Source organism: Eimeria maxima, genomic scaffold, assembly GCF_000499605.1.
Source record: "Eimeria maxima Weybridge genomic scaffold, Emw_scaff283, whole genome shotgun sequence".
Classification (NCBI taxonomy): domain Eukaryota; phylum Apicomplexa; class Conoidasida; order Eucoccidiorida; family Eimeriidae; genus Eimeria; species Eimeria maxima.
The window spans coordinates 17794-37922 of record NW_013565679.1 but is presented as its reverse complement, the minus strand read 5'-3'; the positions used below and the strand labels follow the sequence as shown (position 1 = coordinate 37922).

At 51.7% G+C, this 20129-nt stretch overlaps 5 protein-coding genes across 5 annotated transcripts; 2 read left to right on the top strand and 3 right to left on the bottom strand.

Moving 5' to 3' along the window:
* Positions 1-5043: 5043 nt before the first annotated feature.
* Positions 5044-6021, top strand: EMWEY_00026240 (CutA1 divalent ion tolerance domain-containing protein, putative; the record flags this gene model as incomplete). Its single annotated transcript, XM_013481152.1, has 5 exons — positions 5044-5127; positions 5353-5493; positions 5577-5675; positions 5801-5833; positions 5974-6021. The coding sequence occupies 5 exons, from the start codon at positions 5044-5046 to the stop codon at positions 6019-6021; spliced, it is 405 nt and encodes a 134-aa protein (XP_013336606.1).
* Positions 6022-6597: 576 nt separating this feature from the next.
* On the bottom strand, positions 6598-7869 carry EMWEY_00026230 (vacuolar ATP synthase subunit e, putative; the record flags this gene model as incomplete). Its single annotated transcript, XM_013481151.1, has 5 exons — positions 6598-6736; positions 6867-7078; positions 7177-7333; positions 7434-7633; positions 7861-7869. 5 exons carry the CDS (start codon positions 7867-7869, stop codon positions 6598-6600), a joined length of 717 nt encoding a protein of 238 aa, XP_013336605.1.
* A 1038-nt stretch (positions 7870-8907) lies between these two features.
* EMWEY_00026220 (programmed cell death protein, putative) lies at positions 8908-11037 on the top strand (the record flags this gene model as incomplete). The annotated part of the gene is made up of 9 exons (XM_013481150.1): positions 8908-9009; positions 9096-9211; positions 9350-9777; positions 9998-10037; positions 10126-10164; positions 10289-10334; positions 10445-10641; positions 10813-10868; positions 10970-11037. The coding sequence occupies 9 exons, from the start codon at positions 8908-8910 to the stop codon at positions 11035-11037; spliced, it is 1092 nt and encodes a 363-aa protein (XP_013336604.1).
* A 47-nt stretch (positions 11038-11084) lies between these two features.
* EMWEY_00026210 (hypothetical protein) lies at positions 11085-12112 on the bottom strand (the record flags this gene model as incomplete). Its single annotated transcript, XM_013481149.1, has 4 exons — positions 11085-11284; positions 11369-11538; positions 11600-11770; positions 12081-12112. The coding sequence occupies 4 exons, from the start codon at positions 12110-12112 to the stop codon at positions 11085-11087; spliced, it is 573 nt and encodes a 190-aa protein (XP_013336603.1).
* A 423-nt stretch (positions 12113-12535) lies between these two features.
* Positions 12536-19495, bottom strand: EMWEY_00026200 (hypothetical protein, conserved; the record flags this gene model as incomplete). Its single annotated transcript, XM_013481148.1, has 15 exons — positions 12536-12914; positions 13017-13148; positions 13254-13326; positions 13453-13611; positions 13735-13942; positions 14088-15105; positions 15305-15396; positions 15532-15683; positions 15829-16255; positions 16354-16647; positions 16776-17142; positions 17285-17437; positions 17606-17939; positions 18138-18344; positions 18526-19495. 15 exons carry the CDS (start codon positions 19493-19495, stop codon positions 12536-12538), a joined length of 4965 nt encoding a protein of 1654 aa, XP_013336602.1.
* Between the last annotated feature and the right edge of the window lie 634 nt (positions 19496-20129).

Sequence of the window (20129 nt, the reverse complement as noted above, 5' to 3'; positions counted from 1 at the left end):
ACAGCCCTGTCGACTACTTCTCCATGTGTTCTAGTTAGTAAACTACTCTTACATCTATTTCGTAAAGACTATCATCTATTCAACGTCTATGACTGCTGGATACGCGCATGCTCCGGCTGTCGTCGGCGCTTGGGGCTGTGCCGGCGAAACCTCCGCTTCGCAGGCGTATCACCGACAGCCGCATTTGAAGATTCCCATCCACTCTGTGGTTTTATCGACTCTCATCCAACACTCTGGTTTTATCTCCTCTTGTAAATCGACTTTGTGTTCTCCAAGAGTTTGTCTTCTCGTTTCTTCTCTGCTTTGATCGTCAGTTAATTGATGCCTCGCTTCCGGTACCAGGTGTGCCGACACCCTCTCCCCCCTTCGGAACAGAAGGTACTTCGCCGTCCCGTTCATTCTTCTTCGTCTTTCCTTCTTTGCTTCTCCTTCTTCCCTCCTTGCACCTATCCTCCCCAAACAGAGCCAACGTTAGGTCCTCCATGTTGCATCCACATTGGTCCGCCGCTTATATGGCTGCAGAAAGCTCCTCCACTCTTGGAGCAGTCGACAAACAACCCGCAACAAACTTCACAGGGAGGAGGCCCCCTTCAAGAATTCGCCCCTGAACGCTCTCATCCATCACACGCCGTCGATCCGATGACGACCCCATCACTACCAGACTCTGCGGTATCCCCAACCGCTAGCCACTGTGGCGTCTATTCTCTATCATCAGTCGGGTGGGCGGGCTCTCGTCCGCCCCTTCTGTCTCTCTAATAAACAATATCAGGCTGCCCTTGCCTCCTCCAAGGCGCCCTGTATTCGCTCATCAGTTGGATGGGCGGGCTCTCTTCCGCCCCCTCTGTCTCTATAATAAACCCAATATCAGGCTGCCCCTTGCCCCCTGCAAGGCGCCCTATATTCGCTCATCAGTCGGATGCCATAGGGGCCTTAGGCCTATTAAGGAGTGATACGTAGCCACGGCAAACGGCCCGTGTGCGTTACAACAACCCCGATTCCAAGTCGGCTCCACCCCCAGCAGTGCGACCACAGGGAGACAAAACTCCCCAATCACCCCAAAACAGAGAGTCAATTACTGGTGTAAATAGCCGAATGTAATCTAAGAGCTTGTGAATGCTGCTTCTCTTGCTTGCAGACAGTCATGACGTTGGGCTCGTGTTGTTGCGGTCCAGTGGCTTTGAGTGCAGTCACTAAGTGTTGAATGCTACCTGCTTGAGCGACAAAACTACCTCCCATAAAATTTGAAAAATACTCTTATTCTAGAGGTAATATATTTAAGGGAATAACGTGGCTTTAGTGAAGTTCTTTATGGGTACAGAGCACCATCCAGCCCCTGCGCAGCATCCCGCTGTAGCCGTCTGCTAAGGATAGCATTGCTTGCAGTTTAATGCTCGCGGAGGTAAAAATGAAATCCCAAATAACTAGCTGGGAGCCTACGAACAAGCCTGCGGAAGGGGGAATATGCAGAATATCCCAGGCTACGGCAAAGTTGATTTGCAAACATTGTAGCGAGTGTCATCGGCTTAAACCGACGACCCCTTTGAACTGCCGTAGCCCCACAATACTAAACCTATGGATGTAACAAAACAATCTGACCTCCCCCACCCAGTCTTCAGGTACGATTGTCGCGCCGGCGTAAGGTCCTAGGGCTGCGGAGTCGAGGCGAACGCTGTTCAGTTGCAGCCCTCATTGATGCAGCTCTTGCTGCACAGAAGTATCAAATGGTAACGCGCCTAAACTCATTAAACGTGCAAGTGACACCTATTGAGGCAAATGACAACAACTATCTTGCCCTTCGTCAACCAGAATGCGCACAAACTATAAGGGGACGTATCCGCGTCCGAACGAACACGATCTACCTAACTTCCCTCTCTTATAGAAAAGCAGGGCATGCCCTTACATGTTTGGGTACACAGAAAAGGATCTGTGTATCGAGGGACTGGACAAAGGTAGTGAGAGGATCCATAATCCCGAATACAGGACAGTGACGAGTGGGGAAGGATTGCTGCCATCTGCCGATGGTGGTTTTTGTATGCTCGTGCTGCTGCCGAGAATCATTTCTGTGAGGTTGTCGGAACAATAACATTGCTACTGATCATATGAGGAGCCGTGTGAGTTGGGCTTGGGCTGGAAGCCTCTTCTTTGTGCAAGCAGTCCAACCTCAAGACTGTGGACGAGCCAGACAATACAGTACCAAACCGCGAGGGAGTTCTCGAGTGTCCGGCAAACCACAAGTGGGAGGGGAGGTAGAGGCAGACTCAACTTATGAACAACTAAAGTATTGGCAGCAGCTGTGGGGATCCAACTAAAGGTAAAAGAAGCTACGTAGAGCACAGTGAGAAATGTGTTGGCGTGGGAAAGCACGCAGAGTGATGGTATGAGTATCGCTACACTCGCAGCAAGGTGATTATTTCTGAAGGCCGCTATGCTACCCGACCAACGGCTTGTTGTACACACTCACGCGCTCCACGCGTCTGGTTGTTCCCGCTAGGTAAGTGAAGCCGCGTAAATGTTTCAGGAGAGTTACACCGCACATGACAGTCTCGTGTCGCATACCCCGTGGTTACTTAACGTAGCAATCTCGCTGTTCATGATTTCTGGGTTCCGTTGCCTGTGTGCATCTGCCTACACTTTGTTTGGGGAAATCTAAGCTGACAGCAATGACAGTGTGGAATTTTCAAGTTGGGGGAAAACATCTGAGGCGGTCCGTTAATCCGAAACGACCAAAACAACGCCTAACCGAATTTATGGCGACTTCATTCGGCAGATCTTCCTCCTGCGCTCTTCGGAGAGAGAGCGCTAACCCACCATAGCCCTACCCATCAAGGTTGGACGTGATGACGAATATCTTTTGTCTGACCAGCGAAAGTTTATGAAGGCCTGCAACAATTGGCTAACCTGCCATATCGAAGCTGCAGCCATATCAACGATAACCTCTCTGCTCTCGTATTTGAGGTCCTTTCTGTGTCATGTACAGATACGCTTGCATACGCGTCAATTTGATACGATTTGGACTCTGGATATGTCGAGCCTTACCAAGAAAACGAAGACATGCCTCCCCTGTACAGGTCATAACAACTGACAGTCGTTAAAATAGAAAGGAGAGCAGGCAGGCCGGTAAAGTGTCGAAGCATCCTCTCTTGTAACCCCCCTCAGATTGGACCGATCACGAGATATACAAATTAGTCCACTAGTGGTAGTAGATGCACGCACATGAGCTTTCACGCGGTGCAGCTTTCGTTTGAACAGGTATCCAGTAAAAACGGAACACCAGGAAACACAGCACCTTCCTGCAAGGCAACGCAATAAATGCTATAAAACAGTTGAATTAAACACAACAGTTGAATTCTTTCCTTTTCACTTAAAATCGGGCAACGGGAAACCGAGCCGGTTCCCCGCAGTCACTGCAGGATGCTTGCACCTGCGGCCACCGTATTAACAACAAACCCCTGGAGGTCAGCACTCAGGCCTGCAGTTTGCGAGCGCGCCTTTCGTATCATTTATGCAGTCAGAACACCCATAGAAACTATCGAATGGGCCGCTAGTGTACTATGTGGCCTTTGACGTTGCTGCCATGGACTTCTCGTCTGCAGGCGTCTTCTTAAGGGCTCAGAAATAGCCTAGAAACTGACTACAGGTTTAGGAGTACATCAAACAAGTTTCGCATGTGTTGGCGAACGGGATCACATTGTAGCGCTAGTCTCAGTAAGCTGCTCTGAAACTCAGACGTGAGGCCGCGCTCCCCAAGGCCAAGGTACGTGCGCTGCCCTACCCAGGACAGTACTGGGAGATATCCTCGGTGCAATTTACGAACTATATCTTGAGTATTTTGATCCCTGTATAGCCCACGACTGCCACTAGGTAAATTCGGCGGTCCTAGCAGAGCCAGTCTGTAGCATTCGCCGTCCGATGCTGGCAAGTCGGCCCACTGTCGGCTCGTGAACGCTTACCCGGTCCTACACAAACGGAACGCAAGTAAAGCTCCAACAAACTGCCTACAGTGCCCACGCAGAGAGTCACGAAAGAGGGTTTGAGCTTGCATGTGGAGCTGCAGTTTTCAGTTGCAGGCCCTGTACCGTCAGTTCTAGCAGTTTCTGCGCTGCAGCTCATGGCTCCAGGCGGTGCTCCAGGCGCTTGAGCCTCTGCGCTCAGGGCTCCTGGCGACTAAGGAATAAGGCCAGCTCCTTTCAAGGAACTCCAATCCTAGGTATTATGGTTCCACTGCAGCCCACAGTAGTCGTAGGGTACGACGCAGAACCCGTTACAGTTTGAGCCGCTCCGGTCAGGACGCCACGCCTGGGAAAGAAACTGGGGTGTCAGATGCCTTTAATTAATTTTCACAGCTATTGTGGCTTCGTTACAGCCCGAAATTGCCCCCCTACAATATCCAGGACCCGCCGCTGTCCGCAAGCCGCCGCGCTGCTCAGTGACCCGTGTTTCGTCGCCTTGGGTAAGGCTGCACACCATAAGGGTCGACATGTTTGATTATCACACAGTGGTTAGGAGCTATTTGTTGATATGCACAGCTGATAGCAATCCGACCGCCAAACAGAAAGCTGCAATGCAGATGGACGAAAACGTCAGGTGGTGGTCCGGGGCTGCATGCCGATCTCGATCATCAACTATAACAGTATTCTAATGGCCTCTGGTTTTGGTGTTTGATGCAGCTACTGTTACGTTGTTCGTGATGATGGGACTATCATATCTCGTTGGGACGCTGTTGATCCTTTTTCTGCAGCACTTTCCAGATTTCTTGAGCTCCAACGCCATACATGTGGGCGAGCCAGCTTGGGATGCATATCTTTCCACACAGCCTTTTGACGACGAAGAACGTACTTTCGTTTTAGAGCTGTGTACATGACAGGCGGGCGATATCGGTTCCGCTTCGGTCCGGCTCCCTGCTTGCCGCTGTACGCACCCCGCTGGAACAAGACTACTAGCTGCATTCGTCCTGTGTATTGGGGGCTGAAAGAGTTTACGCCGTTCACTCGACTAACTTGCTCTGGTCACGAGTGCTCACGTGCCCTGCAGATGGAAACCAAGATGACTAAACCAATCGCGGAGGCGAATGATGCGGAACTTGTCGTTGGACTTTCAACAGCATCCAATAATGAAGAGGCACAAGCTGTGAGCCACTTCACTGATGCCGAAATCAGCGTTCTCTGAACCTCTTACGTTGTGCCCACGGCGTATTTGAAACAATTCTTCTGTGCTGCTTAGTAGAAGCTGCCTTAGCATGGTCGGCAGAATCAGCGCATACGTAATTCCCACAAATGATATTATACGTTGAGTAGCTTAGTAATTTTGATGTTACTAACAGCTCTCGTTGAAATGTTTAATACTTTTTTTCAGATCGCAGAGCACCTCGTCAAGGAGCGCCTCGCCGCATGCGTGCAAATCATACCTGCAATACAAAGTATTTACGAATGGAAGGGGACAATAGAGGCGCGCACTGTCACTCCCCACAGGCATTGCCTCCAGCACTCTCAAGTTGTATTAGTCGCCTTTTGAGAAGTCAATGGTCAACGCTTGGGGGTGTGATGCACGGCACCTGCTGTTGGTGTGTAACTATGCAGAAGAGTTCCGAGGTGCTGATCATCATGAAGACGCAGCGAGCGCACACCCAAGCAGTGGTGCAAGCAATAAAAGCGAAACACTCGTATGATGTCCCGGAGGTGGGTTTGCAAGTCGGGTGATCGACGGAGATAGAATCGTACACACGAGTACGCTTAGTATGAGCAAAATCCTAGCATGGGATATTAATGCGTTTTCTGGTTTGTTGGGTGCCTGCTTGTGCCAGGTGGTGTTCACTGATGTCGTGGATGGCAACGCAGTGAGCTAAATGCTTTGTCATCCAACAATTTGCTCCTCCCTCCAATCATGAGCTGTTGCTCTCTACCCAAAGTCGCCGGCAATTGAAAACCACAAAGTTACATTGCCGCCGATGTGCCACTTGTTTGTATCCCAACGCAGGATTACCTCAAGTGGGCTCGAGATGCTACCCAACGAAGCGTAGCATAGAGCTAGCTCATTTGTTCTATGGCAGCGGCAACGCGAACAGGTGCTGGAATTCGCCCCTGCTCCTGGGTCGGGGAGTAAAAGCAACGCCGTCTAGTACAAGCGGCATATCTACCTTTCGCGTTTTTAAGTGTTTGGGTCATACGTTTTGGACATCTTGAGTTGCTACTGTGGATTCTCATTTGCATGCCCGCTGGACATGGTACTTCTCTTCCCGTGAGGGACAGCCTAGAATAGCAGCTTGCCACTTCTAAAAGCTTATCGCGCACTACATAGTTAGTGTTAGCTCTGTTAGTGTGCATACCCATCATAGAAGCCCAAAGCAGCGCCTGATAGGCGTATCACCTGCTTCCTAGCTGTTTCAGTTTTCACCGGCCTACGCCAAGTCTAAGCTCAGACAAAGCTTGCGCAACGTGCGGTCCGGCTACGCCCACTCCTGCACAGTAGCAGGAAATGAGGGATACGAGAAGCATGCGAAGAGCTGGCTTCACACAACCTCTACTGGGTGAAAGGGCTTGCTGTGCACGAACACTGCTCAAGGGATTCCCTGTGATGTCTACTTCTTCATCGGAGTGATGCTCAGTGCTTTATCGGAGTTGTGAAGAGGTGCATCCGAATGGCCGGTGAGCACTCCGTAACAACCATTCTCAAACGTGCGTCTAGGGTGTTGTCGCATGAAATTCTTCCATCTGCGGTCAGCAATACTACGCCGCCACAGCTGAGCAACCGCAGCACATGCAGCAGCAAAGCATAACACGATTCCAACCCAACACCATCAACAAATGATAATTCCACAGGTGGACAACTTAGTGACCGAGAACTGGAACGCGTGCACGTTTCTCACTCACCAGGAAGGCACCGAACTATCACCAGAGGGAGGCGGTGGGAGATACCGGCCCAACTTGTCAATGGAAAGTTTAACTGTCTTCTTCAGCCCTGCTTCATCGCTGAGGATTTTGCTATACTTTGCTGCAGCTGCGGGGAGAATACTTTCAACGAGTGCCCTGTCCATTTCACGGCACCTAATAATTACTTCAGATTCCAACAGGCGCAACAACCCCTGAATGGCATATCACACAACTCTCCGGCTCAAAGGAACAACTGTGGGGGACAGGAGGACCGCAGGAGGGGGAATAAAGGGATATGCCCATCACTCACCTGGACAATCAGATCCACAAGAAGCTCTTTGTACTTGGCAGTGTCGGAACATATCGCAGCCAGCTGTTTCTGGGACTGCGAATAGACTTCGGTGACCACCTGTTCTTGGGCAGCGATTCGGCGGAGGCGTGCCTTGTTAATTGCCGTCGATCTGTCTCTAAAGCACCACAGACACGTCCTCAGAAAGACAAATCAATGACGGTGCCCAGGCTATGAATGGAATTGTTACTATTACCCTATATGCGCTTGGAACGTACATGGAACGCTGTACTTCAAGCTTTTTAGCTTTCTTGTCGAACTCCTGACGAATCTTGTCCTTCATCTGTTGAACAAGCTTTAGCTTCTCAATGTTGAAATCCTCCAATGCACGCGCCTCTATTTCCTGGGCTTTGTCTTTGGCTTCGTTCAAAATGAACTTCACCATTTGCTGGATCTGGGCAAGGGCCTCCTGGTCATCCTGCGGAAAGCCAGTTCACACAAAATGTTGGATGGCATTAGCAGACGAAGAACAACTGGAAGGAAACGGTTTCATACGGATTCGAGATACGAAGCAGGTAGTTCCCGATATACCACAGTGATTGTCAAGGAAATACTGCTGGGACTACCCGCAAGGAGCGTCGTGTAGCTCCTGCTGTTATGAAAAGACCGACTCAGTAGAGGCCTCCGTTTGCGGGATTAGCTCACCATCGCCATTTTCAGAGTGTCTTGGGCAAATACCAAACTACACTTCACATGTCACCCGTTCCCTGCGCAGAGTCAGAATGGCAAAGTTCGAAAAGAGGTAAGCAGATGCACACACCGAGCAGGCCCTTTACTCTAGAAAACCTGAAAGAAATTCTTCAACTTCAGGCATTAAACAACCGGAGTTACGCGTGAATGCAACCCTGGAATCTGCATAAGCCCCCATCAAAACCACCAGTGGCCACGGATGGTGAGAGGGCATCCAGAAACCGGAGGTCTGTTCTGCTGTTATATGAGCCATTGCAGAGCAGAATATTGGCAAATGAAACAAAGTAAGGCTGCAGGCGAGTATAGAGGACAGTTCAGTCGACTCGATTAACCATCCAATCATTCAACAGCCATGCAAGGAGAGCAGCAGGTGGCTGCCGATCAACCACGTCGGTGAATCGTCTAGAAGAACTGTTTGCGTCACGCTCACCTCACAGGTGGAAAATTTACTGGTTGATCTTTGTAAAGCCACGGGGTTTTGGATACTCTCGAATTCGCTTGCTGGTGACGCCCTTGTGCCTGGCGTGGACGTTGCGGTCGGTTGATCGGCCTGGGAGCCGCCAAACAGCCACAACGCGAATTGTATATTTATATATAAGTTGTGTTTCAACCTCCTACGAAAAGAGTCGCGCTTTCCTTTAGAGTGAATCTGTGGGCCACTGCGAGAACTCTAGTTCAACCGCCGAGTGGCAGGGCTGTCCCGCCCTTTGCGGGGCTGTGTCCCTAAATGTATGCTAGTAGCACGGTAATATCCGTCTTAGTAAAATCCAAACAGCTCCAAAGATGTTGTGTGGCTAGTTTCAGCACTGGAACATTGTTTCCATCTGGAAGTAGTGGCTCGCAGTGCTTTATTACTAGTCGCCCGTGTTAGCAGGCGCTGAAGTAGCGGAGGGGGCTGCTGTTCTAAGAGGCAACTTACGTTGCACTCCTGCAAGCTTCTTTTTGTCAGGCAGCACATGCGGAACTGTGCAAGGCTGGGGTGAACTAGCTGCAAGCCGTAATATGTCAAGCGAAGCGCTGGTCCTGATCGGGTTGGTTGGCGACCAAATTCCTGAGGGCGACAAGACACAAGCGGAAGAACTTAGCAAATTTGGGGGGCGCCCGGTACGTCTGAAGCCAGATGATTCCTGTATTTCCTGCAGCATTGGGGTCAAATGCTTAGCGGGTGGCTTTGTGGCATTTGACTGAAGGGTGGAAGGCTGTTCGGTATCACATCCGTGCAGGTTTGGATAGATGGCCATGTTCCGGATGGTTTCCCCTTCACCTGCTCCGTTTGCGGTGCGGAGCTTGACTTTGTATGCCAAATGTAAGCGTTTCCCTGCCTAATGCAAGGTGCTACAGACGCCAACTATTGGAAGTCCTACTGCTAACGTGCTAATTTTTGGTGTTGCTTCGCGTACACTGCAGAGAAAGAACGCGCAAATTTTCTGTTCAATATCTACAGAGCAACCCCGTACTGTGCAAACAAACGATGCCTTTACCTTTTCGGGTGCCACAAGCAAACGGCATGCAACAAGAGAGCTGACGGCTGGACGGTGTTGAGGGGCGTTGTAGAACCACCTGCCTCATCCCAGGGTGCAAATAAAAGCCTCAACAAATCACCTGATTACAAACCTCAACTTCAGGATCATGGTACACTAAAGTCCCCGGATCCATTTGATTGGCTTGAAGCGGCGTTCGGCTCCAGGGACCCCGCTAGCTCTAGCAATGCTAACTGCTGCCGACAGAATGAGGAGAACAGCGTGCCAGAGGCAGCTAATTTACAAACTTTTGAGTGTTCTGAAGCACCTCAAAAAGTGAAAGAACTGATGCCCGCTTTGTTTGTCCGCATTGAGCATGAGCCTCCAGACAACTCTCTTTTCGACGCTACAGGTAAGATGTGCACACCGTAGTACAGCTCTAGCCTCCGTGCAACAAAAGCTGCCTGTATTTTAGTTGTCTGGCTTGATAGAACAGACGAAGTTCGGAGAACTAGGGACACTCTGCACGAAAAAATATTACTTAAGATTCTGAATCAATCCCGTACAACTAAATGCGATGTATCGACACAGTTTTTACAACATTACCAACCCCCGCCAGTTGTTCTGCGCAGGATTGCGGGCACGCCAGTTACAGCTGGAATACGAACAGCGGTAAGCCCCCTTCAGCTCTAGCAAAATGTCTGCATGTGGCGCCTTGTGCCTTTAATGTCAAATTTGCTGGATTGTCCGTGTGGCGCAGCCAAGAGCAGGGTTCAGCGGAAGATGCAGAAGGAAATCAGTATGTCTAACACTGTTCGCATTTTCTGAAAGGCTGTTAGTGCATTTGGGAGGAGCATTTTGTACTTTGGTGAGGAATGCGCTTGACGGTTCAACACAGGATACTGTCTTTCGTATACGCACAGAAACACCACCGCTGAGGCAGAAGCATATGAAGAAAGCCCAGACAAGGTACGCCCGTAGTGTATTTTCTAAGCTTTGTTTGGCGTGCACATCATGGCACCTTAATACTTAGAACATAAAACAGCAACTCTCGGGTAGTGTGTGTGGTTTGGTGCTAGGTTTTTCTTAAGCTGCAAAAGCGACTTTCGAGAATGCCAAAACAGGCAATCCGGTACTGCTTTGGGGGGAAGCCCTTGTTCATATCTCCTCTTCCGAAAGAAGAGCCGTTATCAGTTCCGCCCTGCCCACAATGCGGCAGCGACCGGGTGTTCGAAATGCAACTTGTCCCAGCAGCGGCAGAAGAAGTTGAAAAGCGGTAGGCCTAGCGTATATCTGCTTTCAAGGACTTGCCTAGCTCAGCAGGGATGCAGTTGCTGCGCCGGATTGCTTTTTGGTGGATGTATGTATCGGTAGTCTGAGCGTCCTTCCGTTGAAATTAGGCGCCATCCATGTTTATTCAGTGTGTTGTGCTTCGTGTTGCGCGTAGGCGTTATGCGGTTGATGCAACGCCCATCGAGTGGGGAGTTGTGGCAGTTTTTACATGTGAGTTGAAGCACAATCTGTGCTTGCAGCGGACCGAAAGCTGGTTGGAGGTGGGGGTCTGTCACTCCCCTTGTAGACTTGGGATGCTGTTCTCTGTGTAGGTAGGAAGGACTGCGTTCCTACGAGCATTTACACCGTCGAGCACGTCGTCGTTCAGGAGATTTTATAAGTGCGCCTCGTGATCTGCCGTGCATGTACATCTGTAAGGCGTAGTGTCTAGATGCCTCGTGCCAGTTTGAGTGCAGCATCACAATAGGTCGTCTTCAGCGTCCACGCCAGTGCTATAAGGACAATCCACCCGATGTATCCAGCACAAATCCAGTTATTTGTAGCGGGTACACCGTGTATAATGGGGCAAGCAAGCTTGTGAAGCCTTTGCACCGACGCATGCTCAGTTGATGTAGACGTTTCTTGGTCTGCATGTGTTGGTGTCCTGGCAGTAGGCAACCAGTGATTACCAGTTTGTGCCGCTTAGTGACGAAGTGCTACTCACTGCGTACGTCGCAACGTGAACCTGCCAAGATTGACCGGCGTGTCAGACGGCTTCAAGACGATTAATGAGTCATGTGGCAGGAACAACTGGTCTCCAATCACAGCACAAGAGTCCACGGTAACGCTTGCATGGGGGCAACTGAGTGTCAGGACATACGTCAGGGTGTCTCGCCTGTTGCTGAAATATCCAGCAAATATTGAAGACCGCACCACCAACAGACGTTGGTGGAATTACGTACTTCGTTTCGAAGGTATTTAGTCCAATGCGCGCACCTCCTACAGCTGAGCAGCCCTCCCTGCATGTGTCCGTTGAATCGTAGAGTGTCCAGAAAGATATGTGGCACTCGCTGAGGGCTATATGATGCTCAGATGCCACACTTATAAAAAATATCGCATCGATTGCGGCGGCACTAAAGGGGGCGTGCCACACCCAAACTGCCATGAACAAAACCGTACACGTTGTACGAAACATTTCAAGGGGGTGGTAATTGCCCTTCACACGCAAAGGCACGTCCTCGTGTCTCACACTTCGCTTAGTTCGGCCGCAACCGTATCTTTGAAGAGTAGGGTCGCCCGCAGCGCCAGTCGTCCCGCTTGGCTTAGGTGTACAGACGCACGGGTACTGACGTAGCCAGGGTGGCATTTGAACTTCGCCGTAACTGATATTAAAGGGGTCCCACCAAATGCGTAAAAACCTACATACCGCTTGTCCCTCCCTACCAATGTGTGAATGTGTCATGGGACACCGCCATCCTGAATCTAGAGCAAAAACTACGCGATAACGTCCCACTACACTGATCCAGGAGCACGCCCTAGCTCCCATATGTGCTATTTTCAGCACAAACAGCCATAGACGCCAATAAACATTGCATTCCTGTCCCTGCTGGGGACTTTTAATCATCTGGCCTGGGTCTCGCTAGCACAGGCTAAATACTCAACCCGAGGCCTTAAGGCTGTCCTTTCATGTTATCGGGTACCTCGCTCAGCCGATTACCAGCCCGCTTGCAGCGAGGTACTTCTGGACGCGGCATTGCCAAGGGCGATAACGGATTTACCGGCCAAACATGACGGTTTCCTATGCACCATTCTGTGAAGTGTCTGCTCAGCTAGCCTGCGAAGGGTGCTCCCCCAAGGGCACTCAACGTGTGCTAGACAACAAAGAAACAGAAGTTCCTTCAATCCGCCGCTGGAGCATCCTCTGCTGAAGCGACAGGTTGAGTCCAGGATTCTTCTGACTTGTTCGTAACTGCTGCTTCTCCCGTGACATCGCCACCACCTTCCTCCTTTGTCTCCTTCTCTTCTGACTCAGTGTAACCTGTAACAGGAATGTCTGCAGGTGCTCCTTTTCCATCCTGAGCCATTTCGTCGGTGCTCAGTTCACCCTTCCTGACGGAAGCTGCTGCAGCCATCGGCTCTTCACCGGCAGCTTCCCCATCGTTGGAATATGCCGGCGGGTCTTCAGCTCCACCTGACTCCTGTACTTGTTTCGTTGTACCAGTGCCATCCTCCGCAGAACCTGCATTACTGCCGCGCTGCCCCGTCCAAATGGGAGCTCTGCAGAGACAGACAGGGGAAATACACGACGAAGTATCCACAAAAGCTGCATTGCAGTATTACTGCTTACAACGAATAGCCAGCACATGCGGCAACGCATACCCAGAGCTCGAGTGCGTCAAGGGCGGAGTTGGGCTGCGACGAGGCTGCTCCTCGTCAGTTAGGTCTTCATTGAGGCGACGTTTCGGCCTGTTTCGCCGTTGCATATCTTGATACTCAGCCAGCCGTTTTGCTCTGAAAGAATTTAACATGCGCGCAAATTGTGTTGTTCTCGGAAACCCTACGATTTTCACGGAAACATCCAACGCGAGTAACGGACGAGAAACAAACACGCCTTACCTCTGTTCGATCCATGAATTCAACGCCTGTGGACTCCTGCAACGAGAAAGATAGTCCTGCATCAGCTTCAGGCCTGGGAGCAAAAGAAAACAAGAAAAATATATACGTCCGCACGTTCAACTCATGAACTGCTGCGTTGGGGATAGCCAAAGCCATTGGAAGAGCCGTAGGCCGGAATCTATGAGTCGACTCTGCGTACATCTCGCCTTAAATGTGAGATATGGTTTGTTGTTCTCGTGAAGAAACTCCTGCTTGTTCAAGGAAGGTAGCATCCACTCCGGGACATTTATCACCGCGGTGAAGGCATATCTGCATATTTGCGGAGGTTCCCCATCTTGCCCGAAGAGGCGCTCACTCGCTGATTCACAAGTACATAGACCAACAAAAGAGCATCTGGGGGTCATGCATTGAACACAACCAACGCTCTCAAATCACAGCCGCACAAGCTCACGTGACGCAGGAATCACGCGACGACACTCACGGGGATATCGCGATGCCTCAATGTACTTCGGTGCGTCTGGAAACGTGCACTCCAGCTTTCGAATAAGGCGTTGCTTGAAGTACAACATAACCCCTGCCTCGCAAACCCTGGGCTGTGATGACTCGTTCATCGGGTCATTCAAAAAACCCATCAACGCGAAGCATCCGGCATCATGATCCGCTGGCGTAAAAAGGTACGAAAGTTCTGCCTGTTGCATCACACAGGCATCCCACACAAGCGTCGCCAAAATTCAACCTGAAAGGAGTCAAAACAAACCCTACGCAGAGAGTGCGCAACCAGATCGCCGGTCGAACTGCTCCTTGATTGTAGGTCAGAACTAGACAGCACATTACCGGAGCATAAAGGCGCTGCTTCAAGAAGAGATACAATGAAGGCGAAATAGTGCTGCCGTCTGCCATGAGCTCCCCATCAGAAGACCGCTTTTCTGCCAAGGCAGTCTGAGGTCTCGATATTGATGCAATGAGGCCGCTTGCTGCCTCTGCCTGTAACTCTGCCGCCTCCTGCTGCTCCTTACTGATATGCATTTCAGCAGCAGTTTCCGCCACCTCCGACGCAGCCTTTGTTTCTCGTGGCTCCCTCTGTCGTCCGCCGTAACTCAACGGCTGAGGTGTAAGAGGCATGCCTTGGACGTGAATGGTGGCCGGTGCATGCAAATTAAGCCAAAATAAGTAAGTGGCCAAGCAATAGTCTGGTGAATGTCTTGCAGTTGTCCAAAGGGGGAAATGCGGAGGCAGTGCTTTCTGGCTTCTTGCCTGCTCCACTTGGACGTCGGCAGAGCTGGTACGCTCTGAACCCACTTCAGGTGGCTGCTCCGATTTTACAGCTCCTCCAGAACTCCTATCTTCTGCATGACTGGACTCACCCTGCAATGAAGTGTTTAGCGGTTTCCCATCTTCGTCCACATCCAACATTGCAGGCCCTACGTGCGTATTAGTTGCAACAGTTTCATCAACGGGTGGCCGGCACGGATCGCGAATTGCATGTGGCTTTTCCTCGTTGCCATTTTTTGAACTTTCAGACACAAATCCGTTCGGGACCCCATGGGCTTCCACTGGCTTGCCTTCCGTCGCACGCGACCCAGGTGAGGGGCTCAAATGGTCCGCCGTCTTGACCTCTGACGAGCATGCCCCGGTTTCGCCGTTCCTTGACGGGGGAGAGCTTCCACACCTCCCCTGGACTGGCAGGCGGACGTCCGGAGCCGACGACAGGTACATCATGTTATCTCGAGGGTCCACCACCAAGGAATCCAGGTCATCTCGAAGATCCCAAAACACCATGCGAGACCCCGGCATGGTACCCAGCACGTTGATCTGCTCCGCCAGAAGCGATGGGGTTGTGAATGGTGTGTAACTGACATCAAACGAACCACAAACAGTACGCAAAAGGCCACTTCTCAAAGTCACATATATACTGAGCTGGCAACCAGGAGTGGTCTCCGTCTGAGCTGGAGAGAACCCCATGACACTTCGGCAAACGTGTCCATAGCTTCTGCACTTTCTACCAACAGTTGTATTCAGAGTCCAATTCTAAAGCAGTGCTTCAGCCCTACGTCATCAGCAGGCGCTGGTGGTGCCGGTGATCCGCCATGTTGTTGGGGTCCCTATTGATGAGCTCCTTGTTCGGCAAACGCCACATGCACATCTGCATGCACAACACAGTGTCACAGATGCCCGTCTGTCACTACCACGAACTAGCTTCTATTTGTGCTGAGGGACAAAGGAGCGGTGGGGCGGCAGGTAAGGGAGGCAGGGGATGCGGAGCTACAGTGGGTCCCACTGGCGCAGCAATTTCCCGAGCATCGCAATGGCCCATCAGTTCAAGGGACAGCATGCCTATGCCAATAGTTCCTTGCGTTCTCGACATTATGGCACAGCTCGAGGCAATACGACCGTAGGCCATCTTGAAGCCGCAGCCATACTCGTATCCCTCTGCAACCACCCACACCCAAACACGATTGCAACACATCCCATGAAGGCCCATCCGGGCCACCTGCCGGAACACACCGTTGTATGCTGTAACATAAAAAAGCCGAAGGGAAGACGATATTACCGGAAAACCTGCTAGACGACATACTTCGGCGACGTTCCCCCGGCTCGAAGCTACCATAGAGGCGCAACAGCTTATTCATTGCCGGGTAATCAAGTCCTTGCCCGTCGTCTTGCACAGAGAGCATTGGATCTTTGTCGGGAGTCTCTTCGAACTTGATCCAAACGTTACGGCAGCCTACAGACGGGTGCATGGCGTTGTCCACCAGCTGTGCAATGGCCCCCATAAGCCACCTCTGCTGGCTGCAAAGTGCCCAGAGGATCCCAGGAGTATGGGTGTCCCGTTGGTACCACGAGGGTGTCATTCGCATTGAGTTTATGCCGTGGCCCATGAGATGAGAATGTAGCGACTCTCCCCCGACAGGGCAGGGAACCGCGCCTGGGCCGCCCTGAGCCATTAGCCCCTTGTATGGATCATCCCCAGTGAGAGACAGAACCCAAGCGTCTCCAAGCACCTGCATAGAAATCGGCAAACGTTACGTTGTATCCTTGCCAAGCCCCCCCATTCCCATCATCCCAGGGAACAAAACAACTCGGCATCACAAGCGCTCACCTGATGACGCCTGAACCCGCCATGAATGAACAGGCACGGGACAGGGGGGCGGTTGGGCTTGGATGCTATGTTGTGAGTCTCGAAAAAGCAGGCAACATGGCGCTGCCTTGCACCAAACGGCTCCCCGACATAATCCGCAGGATATCGGGGTTTGACAGTATACCATTGCTTTTTGGAAAAGAAGTACACACTAATCTGGTCGGTTTCCGTGGCCCGGACTCGACCACCCTCCATAACGGTTGTCACACCACTCGTTATTAGCATAAGCCGTTCAATTGTACGTGGCTCTGCCCTCTGCGAGAAACAGAAAAGGCGCAGTGTTCAGGAGAAGGCGATGAACAAGCACACCCTGTTGAGACCAGAACAACGTCCTGTGATCCCCCGAGGTCAAGGATATTGGAAATAATGCGAACAATGCTTACAGGCTCCTGGTAGCGCTGGGTGATGAATATCGCTGCATAGTGGGAGCGCGGGCCCATTTTCCCTTCGTAGATTTCCTGTTGCCACTCTCCTACAACTACTGGTCCAGAGTGTGCCTCATTCACTATATCCTTAATCTTGAAATGCCAGAAGTCTTCAAGCAGCACTCGCTCTCTGCAGGAGACCCTCCCGTTGGCGCCGTGCGTCTCTCCGCCAAATAAACTCAAGTGAAGGTCTTCCGACCATATCATGGAAAAGCCGTACCGAGGAGGCGGTTTGGTATCCCCAACACGAACTTCAGTCCATGTGTTGCTCGGAATGTGCAGAGCCCACATGTCATTCAAGCAGTGGAATGAAACGCTTGGGTTCCTGCAAAGAGGACCAACCCAAACCAACACACGCCTGCGTGGACTAACTACGACACCTCTGACGTCGAATGCCACCTTTACTTCTCCACTGCATCTGCCCAATGGAGTGCAATTTGGCGTTGTTGGTGTCCTCTAGCGCTTACCCTGTCCGCCCACCGAAAACAAACAGAAACTCGGACAGATGATCTGAGCTGTTCTCCCGCCAATTCCCCGTTTCCGTCTTAGCTGGGAAAACTGACGCCGCATGCTGGTCACGCGGAGCTGGTGGCAGCCCAGCTGGATGCTTCCGTACCCATCTGCGAATATGTAACATCAGCAGACCACAAACTTGGAGCACGTCCGTGGAGTACTGTCTGGGGATCGAACCACACTTTCCAACCACAAAGAGCAAGCTCAGCAACGATGCAACGTCTATGGGCATGTCCAGCATCGCAGCGATTCCGTGTGCCAACTATTCCTCTTACCTCTTGAAATCCAGCTCCAGAATGTAAACATCATTGCAAAAGTGATTACCCGACAGGCCTCCGAAAAGAATCACACCTGGGGTGTGCTGCAAGGTAAGACCGTTGGTGCTGTGGCCATCTCTTTCTGACGGATATTCCCCGCAGAAGACAAATATGCGGGAAGAGAAAAAGTTTAGGTTGATAATGCAAGCACTGCGGAAGCTTACGCCTTCCCCTCTCTCGTTGGTCCCCCCAAAGAATATTGCCTTGTTGCTGAAGGATATGAGCGTGTGCCCGAACACTGGGACGGGGGTGAGAGGGCGCCGCACTGGCAACCAGCGAACCTTCTCAAAGACTGCATCAGTTGTAGCATAGGCAGAACCACCACGCACACATTGCGTAACGAGACGGCGAGAAAGGATACCAAGCATGCCTCAATTCATGCAGACCTCTCTCGTTACCCCTAATCCTACTGTTGCTCCTCCTGCGGCTACTAATTCTCCCCTCCAAGCAACTGTAGCAACTGCTGCCTTCCTGGATAAAGTCCACTTACCATCCTTTGTGCTTTGTGGCGGCATCCTCCTTGAGTCCAGGTTGCGTCTGATCACCCTAAGAATGGCATCTCTACTCGTGAGGCCTGGTCCTGAGGCTCCACCATCGAAAGCGCCGCTAGCCGTCTGTTGCTGATCCTGGGGAACCCCCACTGCCGATCGAGCCCCTCCGGCTACAACACCGTGGGGCGTCGTGCTGCTGGCGCTCCCTGCTTGACGAAAGCACAACAGTTGACAAACACCGCACACTAAACCGATGGAGGAAACTCTGGAAGATTTGAAGGTGGCAAGGTGGAGGGGCGGGACGAACATTTGATTACTGTAAAAGGTCCCTGTGAGCACTCATAACTAATTTAAAGCCAGCATTGCAACCGAGCAAAACCTTCCTACCTGAGGGCTGAGGGCTGTGAGCCGGTTGCTGGTTTGTGGTTTTGCTAAGCCCGAAGGCTTTCTCTATCCTAGCCAGCCCCCCTGCGTCAGGTACTCCAAGTCTGCCGGGTTCGTTCTCCAGCTTCCTCACGATTGTATGGAGCACATCGTGGCCAACAACGGCCCCAATGAAACTGTATACTTTTGAATGGGGAAGGTCGTGGTTCAGGAAATCCGTAACAATGCCACGAATCGAGTTCCGCTGGTCGGGCGTCGTTACACTGTCGCTTGCCAATGCCTCAAGCAGATTGAATAAGGTTGGCCGCTGACCCCCAGAGCTTGGCTGACTGGGGGCCCCTGTCACGCCCTGTGGGGCTGTCACGGTAGTAGGCCCTGGATGTGCTCGCACAGGACCCCCACCAGCCCCTGTACCCGCTGTGGCGTCGACTGCGCTTCCAGAAGCAGGGGCTACTTGCTGGTGGCCCATTGGCTGGCCTAAAGAGACGCTTGCAGCCGTACTAGTACCAGCTGCAGCGGTTCCAACCTGCTGTCTCCCTGCCGCTGCATCACCAGAACCAGAAGGATCATCGTCCTCATCCATGGCTCCAAAAGAAGCATTGAGCTCGTCTTCCCATGCAAACAGGCGCTTCTTGAGGAGCTCCATTGCTAAGACTGAAGAGGCCGCAAGAGAAATGGGAACAGAAACTGCAACAACCCTGCGCCCCGATCCGCCTGAATACGGCGCATGATAGAGAGTGACTCCTTCAGCGCCCTTTGGGGTGGATACAGAACACTGGCGCTGGACAGCTGCCATGTCCACCGCTTCTGCCGGGGAACAAAGAATGAAGTGGTGAGCTGTGCCATCCGTAATAAGACGGCTCTGTGAAAGGAGGTGCATGCTGCGCTTGGGAAAAGGAACTGCTCCGCCCTGAGCCCCAGTATGGGCTGACATGCCCACCAAAGAAGGATCTTGTAGAGGCGGAGCGCTCATTTTAGCACTAACCAGAGACAGGTTTCGCTCTTTAGCTGAAGAGGTGCGGGTGGAAAAGCTGAACCCGCATGGACGATGGACCCCTTACGGCAGCGGCCGCAAGCGGTTTACGCAACGCCAAAAATGGAGGGGCTGCCACAATGATTTGGCGCGGAGGTAAATAGGAAGCGGCGAAAGGAGAGAGAAGTGAGCACCTATAGAGTCTTCAAGAGACCAGCAGCAGCGCAGGTCACGAGCTGGAACCTGCAGTCGGCATGGTGGCACGCGGCTCTACCCATGCAGCTGCAAGCAATTTATATGATGCTCTACTTGATCAGTCCCTACAAACGTTTCATAAATCTCGCCCAACTGCTTCTGGACCGGACCGCCAACTTCTCCTAGCCTTGGTAAAGGGCCTTTGAGCACACCGCAATATGCACGCCGCTACGGTGGCACTAATCAAATTATACAGTCCTTCGACGTGTTATTTGGATACAGCGTGCCGCTTCGCCGTGAAAAGGGCACACGAGTCCGAGCTTGGGTGGAGGCACAGAGCCCAGGGGCAAGGAGGCTGCTAAGCTGACGCGAAGCAGCTTTCAGGATGAGAGATGGCAGAGCTGCTGAAATATACTACAGCAAACAGAGATGCATGGAG